Genomic DNA, 20,755 nt, shown 5'->3' on the forward strand with positions numbered 1-20,755 from the left:
TAGGCTTTCTTCACTCTAAATAGTTCCAACCGTCCGCCCGCGAACAAACACTTTTTGACCTATGAGGGATCCGTAAAATCTCGCGAGTCGCACAGTTCGCGGGGAAACTGTCATGGCCGCGCCTGTCTACAATCACAGGCTTCTACTCTAAGGTGAGTGGAGGACGAACTTAAGCGGAACAGTTGGTTGTACTACGCTTTAGACTTCTTGCCTTTCGGAGAAAGGTCTCAGAAGTTGCCCGGGAAGTAAGTTGAGGAAGGTGGGTTCATACTAAGAGGCCCGGCTCGGGAAGCACGGACTCCTCTCACCGGTTCTGAGACCTGGTGAGACTGGTTGCATCTCCCTCCCAAACGCAGGCCACGTGCAAGCATCACTTTAGTTTGCTGCCTCCTCCCCTGAACCGTTGTGCTTGTCCAAGGCCTTATTTTAACAGTTCGTGTTTAGCTGTTGTTAAATCCTCATGTTAAAAATTATCCATCAAGGTTAAGCCCTTAATTTTTATTGCCGACATCTCCGTAAAATCTTACTGCAAAGAAAGCTTTATACTAAAACTTTCCCGTCAGAAACCCACTAATTATTTTTTTTTTTAAGACTTATTTATGTATCCACTACTTCCAAACTAACCTTGCTCCTTTAAGACTGTGTATGCACAGAGAAGGCAATGGCACCCCACTCCAGTACTCTTGCCTGGAAAATCCCAGGGATGGAGGAGCCTGGTAGGCTGCAGTCCATGGGGTCGCTAAAAGTCTGACACGACTGAAGCGACTTAGCAACAGCAGCAGCATACACATTGTAGTAGAAGTGGAAGAAGCCCTTATGTGATAAAATGGTTTTACCCTTTTAAGGTAAATGTTAATGTCTCCCTAGGTCCCCACTTTAGTCTCTGTTAAATGGATTTTGTATTTTTAAGTAGAAATTTTATTCTTAATTTTTATTTCTGTTATAACCCCTTCCCCTGCAGGAAAATGACGGCGGACATGAGTTTTTTTTCATTTGTAGAAGCGACGTGTGTGTCATCTTGATAACTTTAAAGTCTTTTGAAAGTACTTCAGTAACTAGAAAATGAGTAACAGAGCGGGTTCCTTTTTATGGAACCTCAGACAACTCAGTACTTTAGTTCCAACAGGCAGAACTGTGAGGCTATATCCTTTGGCATTTTGCAGACCAAATGTTGCTTATTCAAACTGGAACCGAAGAAACCTCTTAAATACCTTTGGTAATAAAATGCATTCATCTACTAGATATCTCTTTCAGGATGCTTTAATTTTTAAATCAGAAGGTGATGGCTGTCAAACAAAGGGCATAAACACGGCAACAGTCTTTACAGTTGACAAACTACTTTGTCCTAGAAGACTGTCCTTTGATTCAAAGCACTTTCTTGTCTCTGTTAATGAACTGAAGAAAAGCTTTCATCAGGAGGCCTCTGATGAAGATGTTCTCACCAAGAGAAGAAAACCAGCCCTGATCAGCAGTACAAAACTGTCTCAGGAGTGTAATTCTCTGAGTGATGTGTTAGATATATTTTCAAAAGCACCTACATTTCCTAGTAGTAACTATTTCTCAGCCATGTGGACAATTGCCAAACGGATGTCGGAAGATCAGAAGCGCTTTGAAAAACAATTGATGTTTAACCACCCTGCGTTTAACCAGCTGTGTGAACATGTTATGAGAGAAGCCAAGATCATGTATTTCGGAGACCTGCTGTTTAGTCTTCATGCTATAGTGAAGCTTGGGATTCCTCAGAACACGCTGCTCGTACAGACTTTGCTGAGGGTGGTCCAGGTAAAATCAAAAGGAGGTATAAATATACTCGGTTTAGCAAATCTTGAAAGAATGATAGGAAGTAGACCTATAGCCTCCTTGAATGAAACTTATCATTGGAATGATAGTTTACATTTGTTTCTGCATAGATACTAATATTCTATGGTTTAGATACCTTAAGTTAGCAAGATCTTTCTTTTGCTTTAGAAGTTTATGAACACTTGCCCCATTTTTCTTCTCAGGAGTTGAGTAATAGTGAATAAGCTGAAGTGGGAAGAGATACAAAATATACAAGAACAGTTTGGGTAGTTGAAAGGAGAGAAGGGAAGGGAAGGGAGCTAGTATTTATTGACTACCTGTATACCTTTTACTTGTGTTGTCCTGTTTAATCTTCACAATAGCTGTGTGAGGTTGGTGTTACTCTAGCAGATGAAGAAAGAGATTTTGTTATGTTAAGCAACTTGGCTAAAGTCACAACTACTGATTTTATTTATTCACGCAGTAAATGTTCATTGGCTGTCAACTGTGGATTAGTTATTACACTTGTTACTAGGGATGTAAAGATATGGAAAACATAATTCCTGCCCTTGTAGAGGGGACAACAGATGCTTTGTAGGCAATTACAAAAATAACCAATATCCATTCATACATTTACGACATTGTAGGCGCTATGATACTGTAGCACTGATCATTGGGAATACAATTACAAAATAAGGGCCACATAGAGCTTTTAGTGCAATGAAAGAAAAATACACACAGTGTGTAACCAGGGGCTTCAAACCTAGTTGGGAGAATGCCTTCATGATGGGAAGAGGTGATGGGGGGTGGGGGGGGGGGAGGATACAAGATTACTGTTTGAAGCAGTGATATGTACAGGGTTTGAAAGGAGGATTGTCTCATATAATTCTCAATGTAGCTTTTAAAAGTAGTCATTGTTACTTTCTTCTTCTTGATGAGGAAATTGAGGCTTAGAGAGGTTAAATAGCTTGCCCAAGGCCACATATTTGTTAATGTCACCATTTGTAGGTATTTGATAAAATACTTGCTGGTTTAATGAACAAACACCTTGTCATAGTAGAGCTAAAATTCAAGCCCAGTAGGAGATGATGTCTAAGCTGAGTGCAAGGGATGGCCAGCAGTCAGTGAGAAGGTTGATAGCCAATGAGATGGTGTTTCAAGTAGAGAAGACTGTTCAAAACCTGGAGAAAAGTTTGGGGAACTGAAAGTAGTTCACTGTGGCTAGAAGTACAGATTATTGGGGTTATGAGTTTGAGGGAATTGGTAGGAAATTGTGCCTATGGTTGTCAAGGGAGAGGGGTTGGTGTCATGACAAGGCATGAGGTTGGGGGGAGGAAAAAGGCTGAATCATAAAGAGCCTTTTATGCCTGGCTAAGGGGTTTGCCTTTATGCTATAGGCAGTGGGGATCCACTGGAGTATTTTAAGCAAAGGTCAAGCTGCTCCAGTTAGTATTTAGATCACTCTGTGAGTGGAAAATTTATTGGAAAAATGAAATTGGATGGGGGGGATCACTTTTAGTTTCAAACAAAGGAGTCAGTGTCCTCTTCGACGTCACTGAAATGACACCAAGGTTGGCCAAGGAAAAGAATAGTTCCTTTAAGTAATTGTTTACCTCTTAAGAGTGGGCTCTTCAGATTTCAAAACTCAATGATCATAATTAAATAATTTTTTTTAAGATAGAAATTTCCCAAGGATGATCTGACATGTATCCTATCTTACTATAGAATTCAAGGATTGAGTTTATAGATACTTGAGTGTTTTTAACTTTTAACATTACTGTGATTTCTATATGTTTTCAACCAGTAACTAATTTGTATTGTGTATGTTTGTTTAAACTGCAGAATATCTGTGTTTTTTGGTAGACTCTGTTCCCTATATAGTTACTTCAAAGTAATTGCAGTAAGTCACTTTACCTGGTCAGTGATTCTCTAAATGAATTTTGGACAGTATTCCCATCATTATAGTATCTGCATTGGTGAAATATGACCAATGGGTATTTGGGGTCAGATTATCTATACATATAATTGTATCTCACTAACATGGGAATGTTGCAAAGACGTTTTAGCTAGGTATGAAATATATCATCAGTGAAGCTTGCCCTTCAAACACCTAGCCAGGTGGTCTTTTCTTTTATAGGAGATATTGATGGAATGCTATAATGGAAACCCTCTCATGGGAATGAGACCTTTTTTCCTTCCAGCAGTATCCATTTCTTATCAATATCTGCTTCAGACTTGAGGCTTTGTGGCTTGTTGGTCATGGAATTTTAGCAAAAGAGCATATATCTTTCAGGTGTGATTACAAGTACTCTTGTGAGGTGTATAGACTAGTTGTGATTAAATTGTAGAGCACTAGGTGAGCTGTGCTATTACTGTTCACTTTCTAAATTAGGCCATTTCTGGAACTAAATTAATAACCCTGATTCAAAGGGTTTGAAAGAAGGATCCAGGGAGCCTGGGTTCCTCTTGAGATCCAGATAGTGGTGGTAAAATGTGATAGCAGATGTGAATTAGAAAGTTCACAACTGAGGTTGCAGTTTGATACTCAGGAAAGAATATAGGGAAATTGTAAGCACAGCAGTGTAAGATTAATTAGGGGAGGGAAAACTGCCCTATAGCTTGTTACTGCACTTGTCACCATGATGGCCTTCGGTTTCATAAAGGGGTAAAAATAATGCTTGATGAAAGTTATTTCAGAAGTGGAGGAATATAATCAATGTCAAATCATTTTCAGTGGTAATTGAAAGTGTAAAGAAATTGTTGATACAAAAAGAATGTGTATCAATTATTTGAAAAGTTCACTTACATATAATGTCTGGTTTTCCAAAGTTGCTGTTTATTGTGGACTGACTCTGAATAATTGGTTTGATACTTAATCCTTTAGTTGAAAGCATCAGTTCAGTGGTTTTGCTTGGGTGAGGTCATCTACTATGAACTCATTACCTATAGTGTTTTTGTGATTACATTTCAATAGGAACGTATCAATGAGTGTGATGAGAAATGTCTTTCAGTTTTGTCAACTATCTTAAACACAATGGAGCCATGCAAGAATGTGGATGTTCTTCTGGCAGGATTGCGGTGAGAACTCTCTTACACTTTCTTCAAGTGGCTTTCTCTTTTTCTCTTACCTCAAATCAAAAGCAAAGATGAAAGACTTTGTTGGTGGCGGTGGCGGTTTGGTTGCTAAGTTGTGTCGGACTCTTGCGACCCCATGGACTGTAGCCTGCCAGGCTCCTCCGTCCATGGGATTCTCCAGGCAAGAATACTGGAGTGGGTTGCCATTTCCTTCTCCAGGGGATCTTCCTGACCTGGGAATCAAACCCAGGTCTCCTGCACTGTAGGCAGATCCTTCACCAACTGACCTACAAGGGAAGCTGGTCTTTAATAGCTTATTAAGCTTAAAATCCTGACTTTGGAACAGGTGAAGCTAGAAATAATGCTTCTTTCAGGATTCACTATAAAAAAAAAGTGTGGGTAACATTAAAATTATCTTAAAACATAGTATTGACATGGGCTGGGGGAGAACTGATACATGCTCAGTTCATAATGTTATTTGGGCACTGTGTGGAGTCACATGACAGTAGCCCAGCTTGCAAAGGAGGTTAAGTTTTTATAAAATTGATGCACCTAATCTTATAATAATTTTTAATTCCCATTTTCATTGACTATGCATTGGGATGTCTTAATATAGTCTCCTGATGTTTGTTTATGCAAAAAGATAGCAAAATAATGTGAGAGAAAAGAATACCAGTCGGGTCCTGGAGCTTTCACTAACTGTTTACACTCTCGTGGGCAGATATTTCATTTCTTTGGGCTTCATATTCCTTGCCTATAAGTAGGAACTGGACCAAATGACTTTTAAGATTTCTCTTCTGGTTTTAAGATCCTAAGACTGTGGTATTTGTTGTGTGTGATGACAGGATGCTAGTTGATGAGCAAGTTTGCAAAATAAAACATGTCTTCACATTACAAACTGTAATGAGAAGTATTGGAAAAGATGCTCCGATTGGTCTTAAAAGGAAATTGGAGGTAAATACTTTGTGAATTTTCTCTATTGGGTAAAATTTGAAAAAGATATTTCCTGTGATTTGCTATCATCTCCTAAAGTCAGTTTATTAGGAGGACATTGTTGTGCTTTTGGGTATAACTTTGCTTAAGTGGAATAATAGAGATATTTATGTGTGTATGTATTTACATACATTTATCTGTATATGTCTGAGTCATTTTACTCAAACTTTATCCTTTTTTATTTAAATATAAGATTTTAATTTATTTTACCACAAATGATAAATTAAAATTTATTTTTCTTTAGATGAAAGCCTTGAAAGAATTAGACCAATTTTCTGTTTTGAATTGCCAGCACATGTTTGCGGTACTGGCCGCCATGAATCACCGTTCCATTATCCTTCTGAATGAGTGCAGTAAGAGAGTCACAAGTAAGGGGAATTTTTCTTACATGGTTTATAGCATCTGATGTGTTCTGAGCTATATTTGTTTTGTTTGTTTGCTGTTATATGAAAAAATATCTGATGATATGGTTAGATCTAAAGTTTATTTTTACCTATAATTATTTTTTGTTTTTACAAAATGCAGTGCTGTTTTTCTAAAGAAAAGTGCTGGGTATATAGTATCTTGAATCTTACAGTCAAAATCATCTGGTAATTTTTGTTTTCTAACTCATTCTTAAAGGTAACATCCATGGGTGTCCTTTTAAAATATTGATCAACATATTGCAGTCTTGCAGGGACCTCCAATATATTAATATAGATCTTTTTAAAGGAATAGCAGATTATGTGGCTACAACTTTTGACATCTGGAAGTTGAAAAAAGTAAGTATGTTAAAGTTTAGAATAAGTCTCAGAAACTTTCAAGAAATCTATTTATTTATTTGTGGATATAATTCTCTATCGTTTTAAAGTGGTTTAGATTCCAAAATATTCCAATGCTAAATTGGTTTGAAAAATTAGCTCCTTACAATTTCTGTCTGAGTGTTACCTATTATATACTGTTCAATATCTTGATCATCTTTCTATCCAAAACAAAAACTGTATTGCCAAAGTCTGTTTTTCATATTATATGATACTTTGGTTGGGTACTAAGGATTATTTGTGCCTTTCTATGTTTCCTTTGTTAGATTTAGAATAATAAAGATAGGTAATATGACGGGCTTAAGCGTTTTGAAGAATAAAATGTCATTACTGTCTTCTATGTATGGAAAGTTTGCTTTGTTCTTCAAGGGTAAGAGCCTTTAAGTTCAGGGCCTGTGTTAATACTAAAACGTCTGAATGAAGCAACTGGTAAAAACTTATTTTTATAGTGAAGCCGAGGTAACCATGTTAGATTACTGGCTTAGTTCACTTTGGAGGTTGAGGTAATATTGTGTTTACTATGGAAATTGATTTTGGAAAGAAAAGTCCTTACTGTAAGAATGACAAAGAGGGAAATGAGAGGTGAAGTGGAACATTTATTTTAATCATTGTATTTCAGCTCTATTCTCACTTCTAGTATTTAATATTGAACATAGAAATTTTTGAGTTATCTTTTATCTATTAGAATATAGGAAGTGTCTAGGTTTGGAAAGGAGAGCAGTTTGAAATTGACTTGGTCATTTTGAAAAACTTCAGAAGGGGTATATTTAAAGGTAATTTGCAAGATTTTGTATGAAAAGCATGTAGGAAAGGATGTATTTTAAATGACATTGGAAATGAGAACCATTGTGTGCTCTGCTTCTTGGCTGATAAAAAGAGGTTGCTTATTAACTTGATATTTTACAAGGGAAAGATAATTACTCCTTTTAAGGGAATATTTTTCAATCAGGACAATTCTGTTGCTTATTTAAACTGTTTGAAATTGGAAAGATTGCTGATAACATACTGTAATTCTTAAGACGTTTTCCCTCAATTCTTTTTTTTTTTTTTTAGGTTCTTTTTCTCCTCATTTTATTTGAAAACTTTGGCTTCCGACCTGTTGGTTTGATGGACTTATTTATAAAGAAAGCAGCAGATGAACCTGGCTTCCTAAATGTGAAAAGCCTTGTCGGTATTCTTAATGTTTATTCTTCTCTCAATCACTTCTACAAATGCCAGACCCACGAGTATGTACTTGTTCCTTTTTACTTTTTGTATTGCCACATATCATATTTATAGAAAAGATTACAAAGCTCAATGAATTCTCACAAGCAAACCCATCCATGTCCAGAAATAAAACTTACTCTTCTTTGTTTATGAAGGTAAACAGTTTTATCTTAGATACACGCTTTGCTTTTGCTCTTTTGTTGTTGTTCTTTGCAGTGCATTTGATAATTCAGTGTAGGAGACTTCGTTTCAAACTTTTGCCCAACTTACTCCCTTAGCACCCTAGTTTATAGCTCAGTTTTGACCCTAGCTCTCTATCTGGTCCCAAACTACCACTTTCTGTTCTTTTCATTTTAACTGCAATCCTACATTTCTACTAATAAACACAGCAATTCCTCAGATGTGCCGGGCTCTTTCAGACCTCTTCTTTCCACCCAGAACGTCTTTCCTTCTCTAGATCAGTTAAGGGTTTGTTAAAAACCAGAAATGTATATAACATGTCATTTGTTAGAAGAGTGACTACAAGTGCAGACCCAGGAGACACCTTGCTTAGGTTTGAATCTTAGTCCTGCCATTCGTTACCTACTTACCTTTACCTTACCTGTAACTTACCTGTACCTCAGTTTCTTCATCTGTTAAAATGGGCATGAATAATGACTTATTTCTAATCATACTGGACAATTTAATAATTGTTGTTATGAGGATTAAGTGAGTTAACCTGTGTCAGAATCTTAAGGCAGTGCCGGATACACAGTAATTATTAGATTAAGGCCTTGGAGGAATAAACTGTGGCACTTCTGAGGGTCTCAGTGGCAGGGTTCACAGGCCATTTCTTGGCCACCAAGTGGCTTGGCTCCCAGGTTATGCAGTGGTTAAGAATCCACCTGCCAATGCAGGAGACGCAAGAGACATGGGTTCAATTCCTGGGTTGGGAAGATCCCCTGGAGTAGGAAATGGCAACCCGCTTTAGTATTCTTGCCTGGAGTATCCCGTGAACAGAGAAGCCTGGAGAGCTACAGTCCATGAGGTTGCAAAGAGTTGGACATGGCTGAGCAACTGAGCATGCATGCCCAGCTTGGCTCCATCAGCTTTTTGTCCCTGTGGTTTTTTCTCAAGATCTAGATTTCCAGAAGAGAGAATCTGATTGACCGAGTTTGGGTCACATGCCCATTTCTTTGGCTCTGGTGATGAAAGAAATGCTGGGCCATGAAAAGCAGCTGCTCACTGTACCCTCCAGTGTTCCAAAAAGACTTACTTCCTGTATGTGTCCTGTGCTTTCCCTTATATCTCCATCAGAGCTCCTGTGCTTGCCGTGTCTTATCTGAATCTCTGGTGGAACCTTGGCACACAGCTGCAGTTTTTTGTCAATAAACCTCTCTCCACAATTGCAGAGCTTTCTAGTGTCAGACCCAGGTGCCTGTGTTTCTAAACGTAGCACAGAGCCTGGCACAGAATAGACAGAAAATAAAGGTTGAAAAGATTCTCCCCAAATTCAGCCTTCCTCTACTACCCACTCTTGGTTTTATTATGAAGCTGGCTCCTGTGTTCCTCCTGCCCCTTCTTGACAAATACTGTTAAGATGTGAAAGTGAAAAGTGTGAAATTGTTAGTCGCTCAGTCGTGCCTGACTCTTGGCGACCCCATGGACTGGGGGTCGTGCCAGGCTCCTCTGTCCATGGGATTCTCCAGGCAAGAATACTGGAGTAAGTAGCATTGTTAAGCTGAGTAGTAATTAAAACTCCAGAAACAGGCCCATGGATTCTGTAGAATTCAGAGAACAAACACTGAGTAGTTAGGGAGTTTTTCAGTTGACTGTAGGTGTCCCAGGAGATAATTTGGTCCAGTAAAATTGTTATGTTGGAAATAGAGGATGGATAACCAAGGTAACCCTAAGTAGCTACACACAGGTTAGGAAATTCGACAAAACATGACTAGGAACAGGCCATACTGAGGGGGAGTCGTGAATGTTGTACTTGTCTGTCTGCTCTGCTTTCGTCTAACTCACTGGTTCTCAATTGGCCGTGATTTTGCCTCCTGGGGACATTTGGCAGTATCTGGGGACGTTAGGTTTCGTGTGGTGGGGGAGGTGGGGGGAGAGGGTTGTCGTACACTCTCTAGTGGGTGGAGGCTGGGGATGCCGCCAGTGTCCTACTGTGCACAAGTCAGCACTGCAGTAACGAATTATCCAGGCCAGATTGTCAGCAGTGCTGAGACTGAGGAAGTGTGATCTAACCCTACCCTCCTACCTCAGCATTTCTCCTTTGGAGAAGTAGGAGTGATAAGAGTCGCTAATAGATTGAGATTAATCAATAAGAAATTCCTGAATGTCCATGAGTGTGCAGTTCCCTGAAGTTGGTATTTTGAGGACTATAAATAAAGAAGTTTGTGTTCTCCATCCTTCTTAGGAGGCAAGTCATGTATATTGAGAGGAAGGCAATATGATACGTACCAAATGAATGCTTTATGGAGGAAGGAGAAAGGAAGATGGCCTCCTAGGGTGGAAAGGCAAAGGTTTTAGGAGCAGTAACTCGAAGCATTTGGGAAGTGAGTTGACTGGAAGAGATGGATTAGGTAGGAGAGTTGTAGAAAATTTGACTTAGCACTTTGTATATCCACATTCTGTTCCTTAATCATTTTATTTATGTTATGGCCTCTGGTAAAGAGAAGGTGTTAAATCTAGAATATCTTCCTGGGTTTGAAGCCCTAGGAAGAAAACATTTAACATTTCAACTCTGTCATTCCAGTCCTTTGGTTTCTTCACTTTTTGATATGTACTTGCCACTCTGTAGATAATCCCGGATTGCATGTCTGGTCATCAGTGTGCTCCTGAACTCCAGGTTGTATATGGTCACCGGAGATCCCACAGGGGTCTCAAGATCAATAATTCTGGAAGTCAGCTCATTCTTGGTTTTTTTTTTGTTTGTTTTGTTTACTGTTTATCAAGTACCATGTCAAGTGTTTTTTCTTTTAAACCACTTTCTGTGCTTGGTCACTCATTCGTGTCTGACCCTTTACAACACATGGACTCCTCTGTCTATGGGATTCTCCAGGCAAGAGTACTGGAGTGGGTTGCCATTTCCTGCTCCACTTTATTGAGGTATGAGTAACAGCCTGCAAAGAGCTGTGCATATTCAGTGTTTACAACTTGGTGAATTTTTAGCTCATTATTTTTGACTCTTTCTTTTCCAATAACATTATCCTCTTTGTCCTCTAATTGTATTTGTTCATTTAGTCAGAAAACTTGTACCAAGTGCTCAGGTACTTAAGACAAAAGTGAGTAAGACATAATCCTTTTTTGCCAGATGATTCTATGTAATGGGTAATGTAGACATAAGTTGGCAGTTAAATAGAGCATGAACATGGAAGTGGCAGAGTTCTATACAGGTTACCTAGAGATAGAGGAGGAATGTGCCAGGATTCTAGCCTGGTGGAGTAGAAGGTCAGGGTAGATGTCAAGCGTCCTCCCTGGAGGAGATGGTACCTGAGCAGATCTTAAAAGATGGATACAAAGGAGTTAGCCATGGAAGGAGCATCAGGTGTAGAAAGGACTCTATATTCAAGTCAGGAGGGAAAGAAACAGCGGACTACGTATAGGGAATGACACAGATTGTAGTGTTGCGGAAGATGAAGTAGGGCACGAGGAGTGGGAGACGTGATTACCCCTCGGGCTCCAGATCAGCCCTTCTGGCTGCCTCCTCCAGACTCCCGTCGGCTTTCCCTTTGCCTCACTGTTGTCTCTAGGACCTATCACAGTCTTTCTCGTCATCTGTCTCCTCCCGCCATGGGATCTCCCAGTCGATCTCAGACATTTCCCTTTGTGGCTCATCCTTCAGGGCACACGTGCCCTGCTGTGAGTGTCCCTGCCTGTTCCTCACTTACCACAGCGGAACAGGATACACTTTCAGGGCTCCCATTTCTGTGCTTAGTTTCAAGTGGTCTTTGCTTTTGCCATCTTTTCTACTTACTGAAATTCTCCCTATCCCCAAAGCTACCCCATCTACGTTCTTTCCGGTACACTATCACAGTACTTTGCATGCACTACTTTTTTTTTTCTGATATAATGAAATATAACTTATGCCTTAAGAGTCAAACTGACCTGGGTTCAAAGTGTGTCTCGGCCTGCTAGTTTATTGACACTGCTAATAAACCCTCAACTAACCTTGATTTCCCTTCTCTTCATCTGTGCTCAGTTATCCTATGTAACCTTAGCTGAGGTGGTACAATTAGGCTTGTGGTTCTTTCAGCTCACAGCATTAATAGCAACAGAATTTTAATAGCTTATAAACCTGTAGTGGCATTCCAGGCCTTGTAGATTTACTGAGAATAAAAGCCTGCTACTGCTGCTGCTAAGTCACTTCAGTCGTGTCCGACTCTGTGTGACCCCATAGACAGCAGCCCACCAGGCTCCCCCGTTCCTGGGATTCTCCAGGCAAGAACACTGGAGTGGGTTGCCATTTCCTTCTCCCATGCATAAAAGTGAAAAGTGAAAGGGAAGTCGCTCAGTTGTGTCCGACCTTCAGTGACCCCATGGACCGCAGCCTTCCAGGCTCCTCCGTCCATGGGATTTTCCAGGCAGGAGTACTGGAGTGGGGTGCCATTGCGTTCTCTAGATAAAAGCCTAGCACAGTGGTTAAAAGGCTCTGGACCCTGACAGCTTGGATTTCAGGGCTGTCCCTGCTGCTTCTTGGCTGTGTGCCCTTGGACGAGTTACTCGACCTCACTGAGCCTATTTACTCATTTTTATTATGAGGATGATAATGACACCTATCTCATAGAGTTTGAATGGGAATTAAATGAGTTAAAGCCTATAAATATTTGCCCTATGTGAGACATACCATGGCAGCTCACATTTATTGAATGTATATATTTGTTACGAGAGTCAGCTGACCTGAAAGATGTGTGAAGACCTAGTGCAAATGCAAGCCTGATGGTTTTATCCACTGAAAGCCGTTGGTTCTGTGACACCTCACTAGCTCTATCATGATCTTGTCTTCTCTTCATATTTGTAAGCCAAGTTTCCTTTCTGCCCTTCTAGGTTCCTAGAAGTTATGGCCAGTGCTCTAACAGGTAGTCTTCACCATATATCTTCTGAAAACCTGTTAAATGCAGTGTGTTCATTTTGCTGGATGAACTATTTTCCCCTGGCCCTCATTAATCAGCTTCTTCAAAAGGACATCATTGATGATCTGCTGACGTCAGGTAGGATGTCAGCGTGCAGTGTGACTGAGATAAGGCAGTAGTGCCAGGCTACCTGGTGATTCTGAATAGGGGCTCAGTTACAGCGGTGTCAGTTAGACCTTCTGGAGCAGGTGCTCCTAATGAAAGGACCAAAGATGGTGAAGTCCAAGGGCCATGCATTAAGCCAGCAAACCTGTAAGTCAAGTCACTCAGTCGTGTCCTACTCTTTGCGACCCATGGACTCTACAGTCCATGGAATTCTCCAGGCCAGAATACTGGAGTGGGTAGCCTTTCTTTCTCCAGGGGATCTTCCCAACCCAGGGATCGAACCCAGGTCTCCTGCATTGCAGCTTTACCAGCTGAGCCACAAGGGAAGCCCAAGAATACTGGAGTGTGTAGCCTATCCCTTCTCCAGCGGATCTTCCCAACCCAGAAATTGAACCAGGTCTCCTGCATTGCAGGCAGATTCTTTACCAATTGAGCTATGAGGGAAGTCCCTGTGGAGCCTCCTTTAATGACAAACCCTGCACACAGATGGCAGGAGTAAGAAACACATCGTCATTGTTTTTTTTATTTACACGTTATGCACCTATACAAAGACTAAATGCTCAAGTTGCTCTTTATGCCCCTATCAGAGGTGTTTATACTTCTAATCTTTACATGTCACATTTGAAGCCAAGTTAAGTCAACTTTTGCAGCTGTAAAGCTTTGCCACCCATGGTCTGTAATGAGGGCACAGCTGTTAGATTAAGAAACCAAATAGTTAGCAAAGTAGTGAATTTATTTACTCTTGAAACCAAAATTAATTGTTTACTTTTGGTTTTTACTATTAAAGAAGGAAAATCAGGGACGTCCCTGGTGGTTCAGTGGCTAAGACTCCACGCCCCCAATGCAGGGGGCCTGGGTTTGATCCCTGGTCAGGTAACTAGATCCTGCATGTGCAATTGAGACCCGGTACAGCCAAATAAAAAAGGAGAAAAGGAAAAGGAGAAAAGCAAAGGAGAAAAGGAAAGATATAAACATCTGAATGCAGAGTTCCAAAGAATAGCAAGAAGAGATAAGAAAGCCTTCTTCAGCGATCAATGCAAAGAAATAGAGGAAAACAACAGAATGGGAAAGACTAGAGATCTCTTCAAGAAAATCAGAGATACCAAAGGAACATTTCATGCAAAGATGGGCTCGATAAAGGACAGAAATGGTATGGACCTAACAGAAGCAGAAGATATTAAGAAGAGATGGTAAGAATACACAGAAGAACTGTACAAAAAAGATCTTCACGACCCAGATAATCATGATGGTGTGATCACTGACCTAGAGCCAGACATCCTGGAATGTGAAGTCAAGCGGGCCTTAGAAAGCATCACTACGAACAAAGCTAGTGGAGGTGACAGAATTCCAGTTCAGCTATTCCAAATCCTGAAAGATGACGCTGTGAAAGTGCCGCACTCAATATGCCAGCAAATTTGGAAAACTCAGCAGTGGCCACAGGACTGGAAAAGGTCAGTTTTCATTCCATCCCAAAGAAAGGCAATGCCAAAGAATGCTCAAACTACCGCACAATTGCATGCATCTCACACGCTAGTAAAGTAATGCTCAAAATTCTCCAAGCCAGGCTTCAGCAATATGTGAACCGTGAACTTCCTGATGTTCAAGCTGGTTTTAGAAAAGGCAGAGGAACAAGAGATCAAATTGCCAACATCCGCTGGATCATGGAAAAAGCAGGAGAGTTCCAGAAATGCATCTATTTCTGCTTTATTGACTATGCCAAAGCCTTTGACTGTGTGGATCACAATAAACTGTGGAAAATTCTGAAAGAGATGGGAATACCAGACCACCTGATCTGCCTCTTGAGAAATTTGTATGCCAGTCAGGAAGCAACAGTTAGAACTGGACATGGAACAACAGACTGGTTCCAAATAGGAAAATGAGTACGTCAAGGCTGTATCTTGTCACCCTGTTTATTTGACTTATATGCAGAGTACATCATGGGAAACGCTGGACTGGAAGAAGCACAAGCTGGAATCAAGATTGCCGGGAGAAATATCAATAACCTCAGATATGCAGATGACACCACCCTTATGGCAGAAAGTGAAGAGGAACTCAAAAGCCTCTCGATGAAGGTGAAAGTGGAAAGTGAAAACGTTGGCTTAAAGCTCAACATTCAGAAAACGAAGATCATGGCATATGGTCCCATCACTTCATGGGAAATAGATGGGGAAACAGTGGAAACAGTGGCAGACTTTATTTTTTTGGGCTCCAAAATCACTGCAGATGGTGACTGCAGCCATGAAATTAAAAGACGCTTACTCCTTTGAAGGAAAGTTATGACCAACCTAGACAGCATATTCAAAAGCAGAGACATTACTTTGCCAACAAAGGTCTGTCTAGTCAAGGCTATGGTTTTTCCTGTGGTCATGTATGGATGTGAGAGTTGGACTGTGAAGAAGGCTGAGCGCCGAAGAATTGATGCTTTTGAACTGTGGTGTTGGAGAAGACTCTTGAGAGTCCCTTGGCCTGCAAGGAGATCCAACCAGTCCATTGTGAAGGAGATCAGCCCTGGGATTTCTTTGGAAGGAATGATGCTAAAGCTGAAACTCCAGTAATTTGGCCACCTCATGTGAAGAGTTGACTCATTGGAAAAGACTCTGATGCTGGGAGGGATTGGGGGCAGGAGGAGAAGGGGATGACAGAGGATGAGATGGCTGGATTGCATCACTGACTCGATGGACATGAGTCTGAGTGAACTCCGGGAGTTGGTGATGGACAGGGAGGCCTGGCATGCTGCGATTCATGGGGTCGCAAAGAGTCGGACACGACTGAGCCACTGAACTGAACTGAACAGCCAAATAAATAAATATTATTATTTTTTTTTTAAAAGGGAAAAGCAGTATCAGGCTTATGCCCATGTTCATTTGCTTCATCGTGTCTGACTCCTTTGCAACCCCATGGAGTGTAGCCTGGGAGGCTCCTTTGTCCATGGGATTCTCCAGGCAAGAATACTGGAGTGGGTTGCTATTTCCTGCTCCAGGGGATCTTCCCGACTCAGGGATTGAACCCAAATCTCTTGGATCTCCTACATTGGCAGGTGGCTTCTTTACCATTGTGCCACCTGGGAAGCCCATATCTGGGAAATAGAGTTATTTGAAATCCTTTTAAAAACAGTGGAATGAAATTTCAGAGTTGAAGTGTGGAAGAGGAATACTATGTGCTGATTTTTCAAGCAGTCTAATATAGGGGAAGCAGCTGTGAACCCAGGAGACTTGAATTCTAGCTCCAACTTTGCCCTTAGTTAACCAGGATGCGTTTTAGCATCCTGGAGGGTTTCCCCATCAGTTGAGTGAAGAGTGAGGCTAAAGCACCTTGAAAGGTATTTTAAACCTTAAAACCTTATCACGTACAGGCACTGATCTACACACTGTGGGAACTTGGGGGACCCATAAAAATCCCTCCTGATAAGAAGCAAATAATCAGAATTATAGGTACATTAATACAATTTCTTTAATGTGACGTTAATATCTTTCTTAACTACATTTTTTTTTTTTTTTTTAGGTGACGTGGAGAGGAATGTTCACAGGCTTCATGTTGTGGCTACTTGTCTGAAACTCGATGATGCTCCTTGTCACAAGGACCTGGACTTGGTGCTGCCTCAGTTGCCCCCCATGACCTTCTGTCCACAGCCAAAGGTCGCCGCAGTGCTGAGTGACCTTCTGGGGGAAGGGTGCTTCTCACAAAGTGTACAGTTGCCACATAATTATTTTATTGGTATGGGACTTTTACGAGTTTCTTCTGTTTTACTTTATATTTCTTTTTTTCTGACAAAAGATTAGGAGTTTACTGCGGCAGCTTAGTGTGGTGCAGCATGGGCCCTGGAGTGGACTACCTGGGTGTGGATTTTCACTCCCCGGCCTACTAGTGCCATGCTTTCAGCACTCGCCAGCCTCTTTCCTTATGTGTAAAATGGCAGTAATAATAGTACCCACCTCATAGGGTTCCTGTGACCTACAAATGAGACAGTACATGTAAAATCCAGACTCGTATCTGACACAAGTAAGTAAGCTCGGTATACCTTAGCTGTTGCCATTGTCATTATTGGTAGTAATAGTAGTAGTAATTTTTAAACAAAAAAATCACTGAGTACTGTTTGAAAAATTAGTATCAACTTTTTTTTTTCTTCCAGATTTTGAAATCAGAATGGATGCTAACCGGAGCCAAGTGCTTCCATTTTCTGATGTGGACGTGGTAACTTCTACAGATATTCAGAGGTTTGTTTACACATACTCATTTGCTGAGCTGTCTGTATTTATTTTTATTTTTTATTTTTTTTGGAAAGTGAAAGTCACTCAGTTGTCTCCAGCTCTTTGGGACCCCATGGATAGTCCGTGGAATTTTCCAGGCCAGAATACTGGAGTGGGTAGCCTTTCCCTTCTCCAGGGGATCTTCCCAACCCAGGGATCAAACCCAGGTCTCCCACATTGCAGGCAGCTTCTTTACCAGCTAAGCCACAAGGGAAGCCCTGTATTTAAATCTTAATTCTCAAAGACTTCATATTAAATAGCAGTAACAATACACAGACTTTGTATTTGTATGGAGCTTGTTATGCACCTAGGGACGTCTCATCCATTAGTCTACTCCTTAGGTATACATGTAGGCACTGTGGTTGAAGACCGTGGGGTTGGAGTTGGCCATTTAATGAAACAGACAGTTTTAAAAAATTAGGATTTAAAGCTAAACAGTGTGATCAAACAACATTGACATAATTGAAACCATCAGCACAGTGTGAATTTTTGACAAGATAATGAAATAGCGATCCTAAAGAATTAAGACTTCTACCCAAATAAAATACCCAGTATAAATATTTTGTTCTACCAGTCAAACCTTTGAAAAGGTAGAAAAACTTTAGTTTTTTAATTAAGGTATATTGTATATGGATCGAGCCATAGTGAGGTTAATTAGAAGTAGTTGCCTTGACTCAGACAGTACAGAAGGTGTCTCTGGGATAAATTGATGCTGCTCCCCAAGAGCACACTCTGCCTTGTAAGCAGCTGGATCAGGTCGTGTTGCACATACCCTGTGTTCACACCCCGTGTTCACGGCTTTGCTAGGGCCTGCAGGGCACACAGAGCTGAGTCAGACATGGATCCTGACCCCAGGCGACTTACATCCCCTACTGCTTTGTAGGACATGAATACGTAGAGAGAGGTACAGAAAAAAGTCTGTGGGGATTCAGACTCTTTATCTGCCCATCACTTCCCACTCACAGCTCTGTAACTTTTGCTCCTTTCCAAATCCATCTAGATTGCTCCTTGGCCATCTTTTTCAGCCACTATCTTCCCTATACGTAGCGCCTATCTCCCCTTAAGGAAAGCCTTTCTCTCTGGCTGCATTGAAAGATCGTTTTTCTTTTTTCTGGAATTCAACTGTTCTGGCATAATTAATGTAATAGCTCTCAGCCTAAAGTACTGAGAAGAAATGAGAAATCAGTGTTCCTTTAAAGATATAAAATTTCTTTCTCTTTATCTCAGCAGACAGTAAGGATACAAATGTCTTTTTCCCCCCAATGAACTTAATCTTTCCAAAAGGCCGTGAACAATGAAAAAAAAATTACACCTTCAGTTTTTTTTACACATACAGATATTATCTTTTCAACAGTCTTGTCTATCTCTTCTTTGTTTTTGGTCTCCCCATCCTGGTTTTTAAATGCTTCTCTCTTGGGGAGACAATATGTACAAACAGAGCATTTTCCATTTAGTGTTATCTACACCAATACTTCTAGTGGCATAAATAATTATATTTAGATCAGCGATTACCTCTATAAGAAAGCCCTAAAATGGGTGCTTTCATATCTGAAAATTTTCCTCATGAAGAATGTAGCCATTCTTAAAGATGGTTAAGAGATACTGTTTGTATAAAACATCTTTATAAGCTTTTTGTTCCTAAGTGGCCTTCACATACTGGAATGTCTGCACAGGCCAGATAATGAGGAAGTGAAGGGCTAGAACAGGAGGGAACGGTGAGGAATGTGGTCAGTGGAGGGCTCAGCTTTGAAATCTCCAAAGAACAAGAATACAGCAAGATTGTACACAGTCATCTCATTAGTAACTAGTCTGTATTTTTGTTTTCAGAGTAGCTGTACTCTGTGTTCCTAAATCTGCTTACTGTTTGGATTCAACCCACCCCAAAGGATACCTTGCTATGAAAATGCGGCATTTGAAAATAATGGGTTTTCATGTAATCTTGGTAAGAAAAATTGCAAATGAAATCATCTTCAATTACTGATGTTCATTTTGCCAGGAATGTTATGGTTGAAGTTGGTTACTAGGACTAGAAAAACTGCCAGCAGTATTGGAATAATTGTTTTGCTTATTGTTTTCTTTGAAAAAGAACATTTCTGGTATATGATTTTGTTCCTGCTCAGTTGATTACTAGTCATTTACTCAGGGTTTTATAATTTAATCTTTTTTGTTAAGTGGAAAAATGTAAATAATATATTTTCCTATTTAAGAACATGAAACCATATTCAGTTTCTAGGTTATCTTAAACAGGAGAAGAAAAGATGTTGATTAAAGCTTTGTTTTCATGGGTCATTGTGAGGCCATTAAGGATATTTCTCACTAGAAAATGCTGGAGGGTTTTAAGAGGATAGTTCTTCCCTCTCTGTACTTCATTTGATTCTGAACACTACAACTTGAGCAACCTCAAGGTATCTATATGGAGTGAGGACCACACAAAGAAGTTTATATTAATGTTAGGATCGATCTAAATGCCAGTCATTTGGTCCTGCATATAATATGAACTGTAAACATTTGAATCTTCGTTATGATACTTCAGTATCTAAAACTGGATCATGCCTGGATTATCAAGGCTAAGATGGCCCATTTCTCTAATGAGCTAATCTGTAACACTTTTTTTTTTTTCATATTGGCTATTATGTATATTCTAAGGAAGATTATCCCAAAAAAGAAATGTTTGCACCCTTTAGAGGACCTTTAAAGTTTTTGTAATTTTCACTGTGAGAGCTTTCTTCAACCCTAGTATATATAGTCATAACTAAACTTTTTAAAATGTGCATAAATTGTAAGTGGTTGGCTTGATGTTATTTCAATATCCTTGGGTGTCAAAACTAGCTTTTATATGTCATCATCTTCTTGCAAACTGATTATTTTCTTCTTTCTTTGGTAAGGTCAATAATTGGGAGGTGGAAAAACTAGAGATGAAGGATGCAGTCGCATTTTTGAAGACTAAAATCTATTCACCCAAAGCACTGTCTTCTGCTGATATACATTTGCAAAGCACATGTTAAAGTGAAAAACAACCTTTTAATGTTTGGAGACCTGAATTTGTAAAAATAACTTTAATAAATACTATAATTCAGTTGTCGATGTAATTTACCTGACCGCTCACTATAATACAAAGTGTTATTTCAGTTCACTGTTAAAAATTAGTGTTAAGAATGAAAGAAATGTTGTTACTGGCACTTTAGAATATGCTGAGAAAATTCCAGAAGGCTCATCTTTGCAGTAGTACCTATTCCTTCCAGTACCCAGATACCTGACAAATTCATGAGCTGTAGATTTTACTGTTTCTCATTAGCTTTGATGCATTAAAAACGGGTTTCTTAGTTGTGATGGTTTGCAGGTAATTTGGTGTGGGCAGTCCTTGGCTTGGAATCTAAGCTATTTTAGGACTCAGTTATGGACAACATTTTCAAGCACTGGCCACAAAGCA

General features: G+C 40.0%; 1 protein-coding gene across 1 annotated transcript; it reads left to right on the top strand.

Annotated features, from left to right (window-relative positions):
* The first annotated feature begins 65 nt into the window (after positions 1 to 65).
* FASTKD2 (FAST kinase domains 2) lies at positions 66 to 20,414 on the top strand. Its single transcript, XM_027565471.1, has 12 exons — positions 66 to 152; positions 962 to 1,782; positions 4,754 to 4,857; positions 5,700 to 5,808; positions 6,092 to 6,215; positions 6,469 to 6,608; positions 7,701 to 7,873; positions 12,888 to 13,051; positions 16,580 to 16,792; positions 17,208 to 17,292; positions 19,153 to 19,267; positions 20,211 to 20,414. Exons 2-12 carry the CDS (start codon positions 1,063 to 1,065, stop codon positions 20,328 to 20,330), a joined length of 2,067 nt encoding a protein of 688 aa, XP_027421272.1. The 5' UTR covers positions 66 to 152; positions 962 to 1,062; the 3' UTR covers positions 20,331 to 20,414.
* The last annotated feature ends 341 nt before the right edge of the window (positions 20,415 to 20,755 follow it).

Source organism: Bos indicus x Bos taurus, chromosome 2 (assembly GCF_003369695.1).
Source record: "Bos indicus x Bos taurus breed Angus x Brahman F1 hybrid chromosome 2, Bos_hybrid_MaternalHap_v2.0, whole genome shotgun sequence".
NCBI classification, from domain to species: domain Eukaryota; kingdom Metazoa; phylum Chordata; class Mammalia; order Artiodactyla; family Bovidae; genus Bos; species Bos indicus x Bos taurus.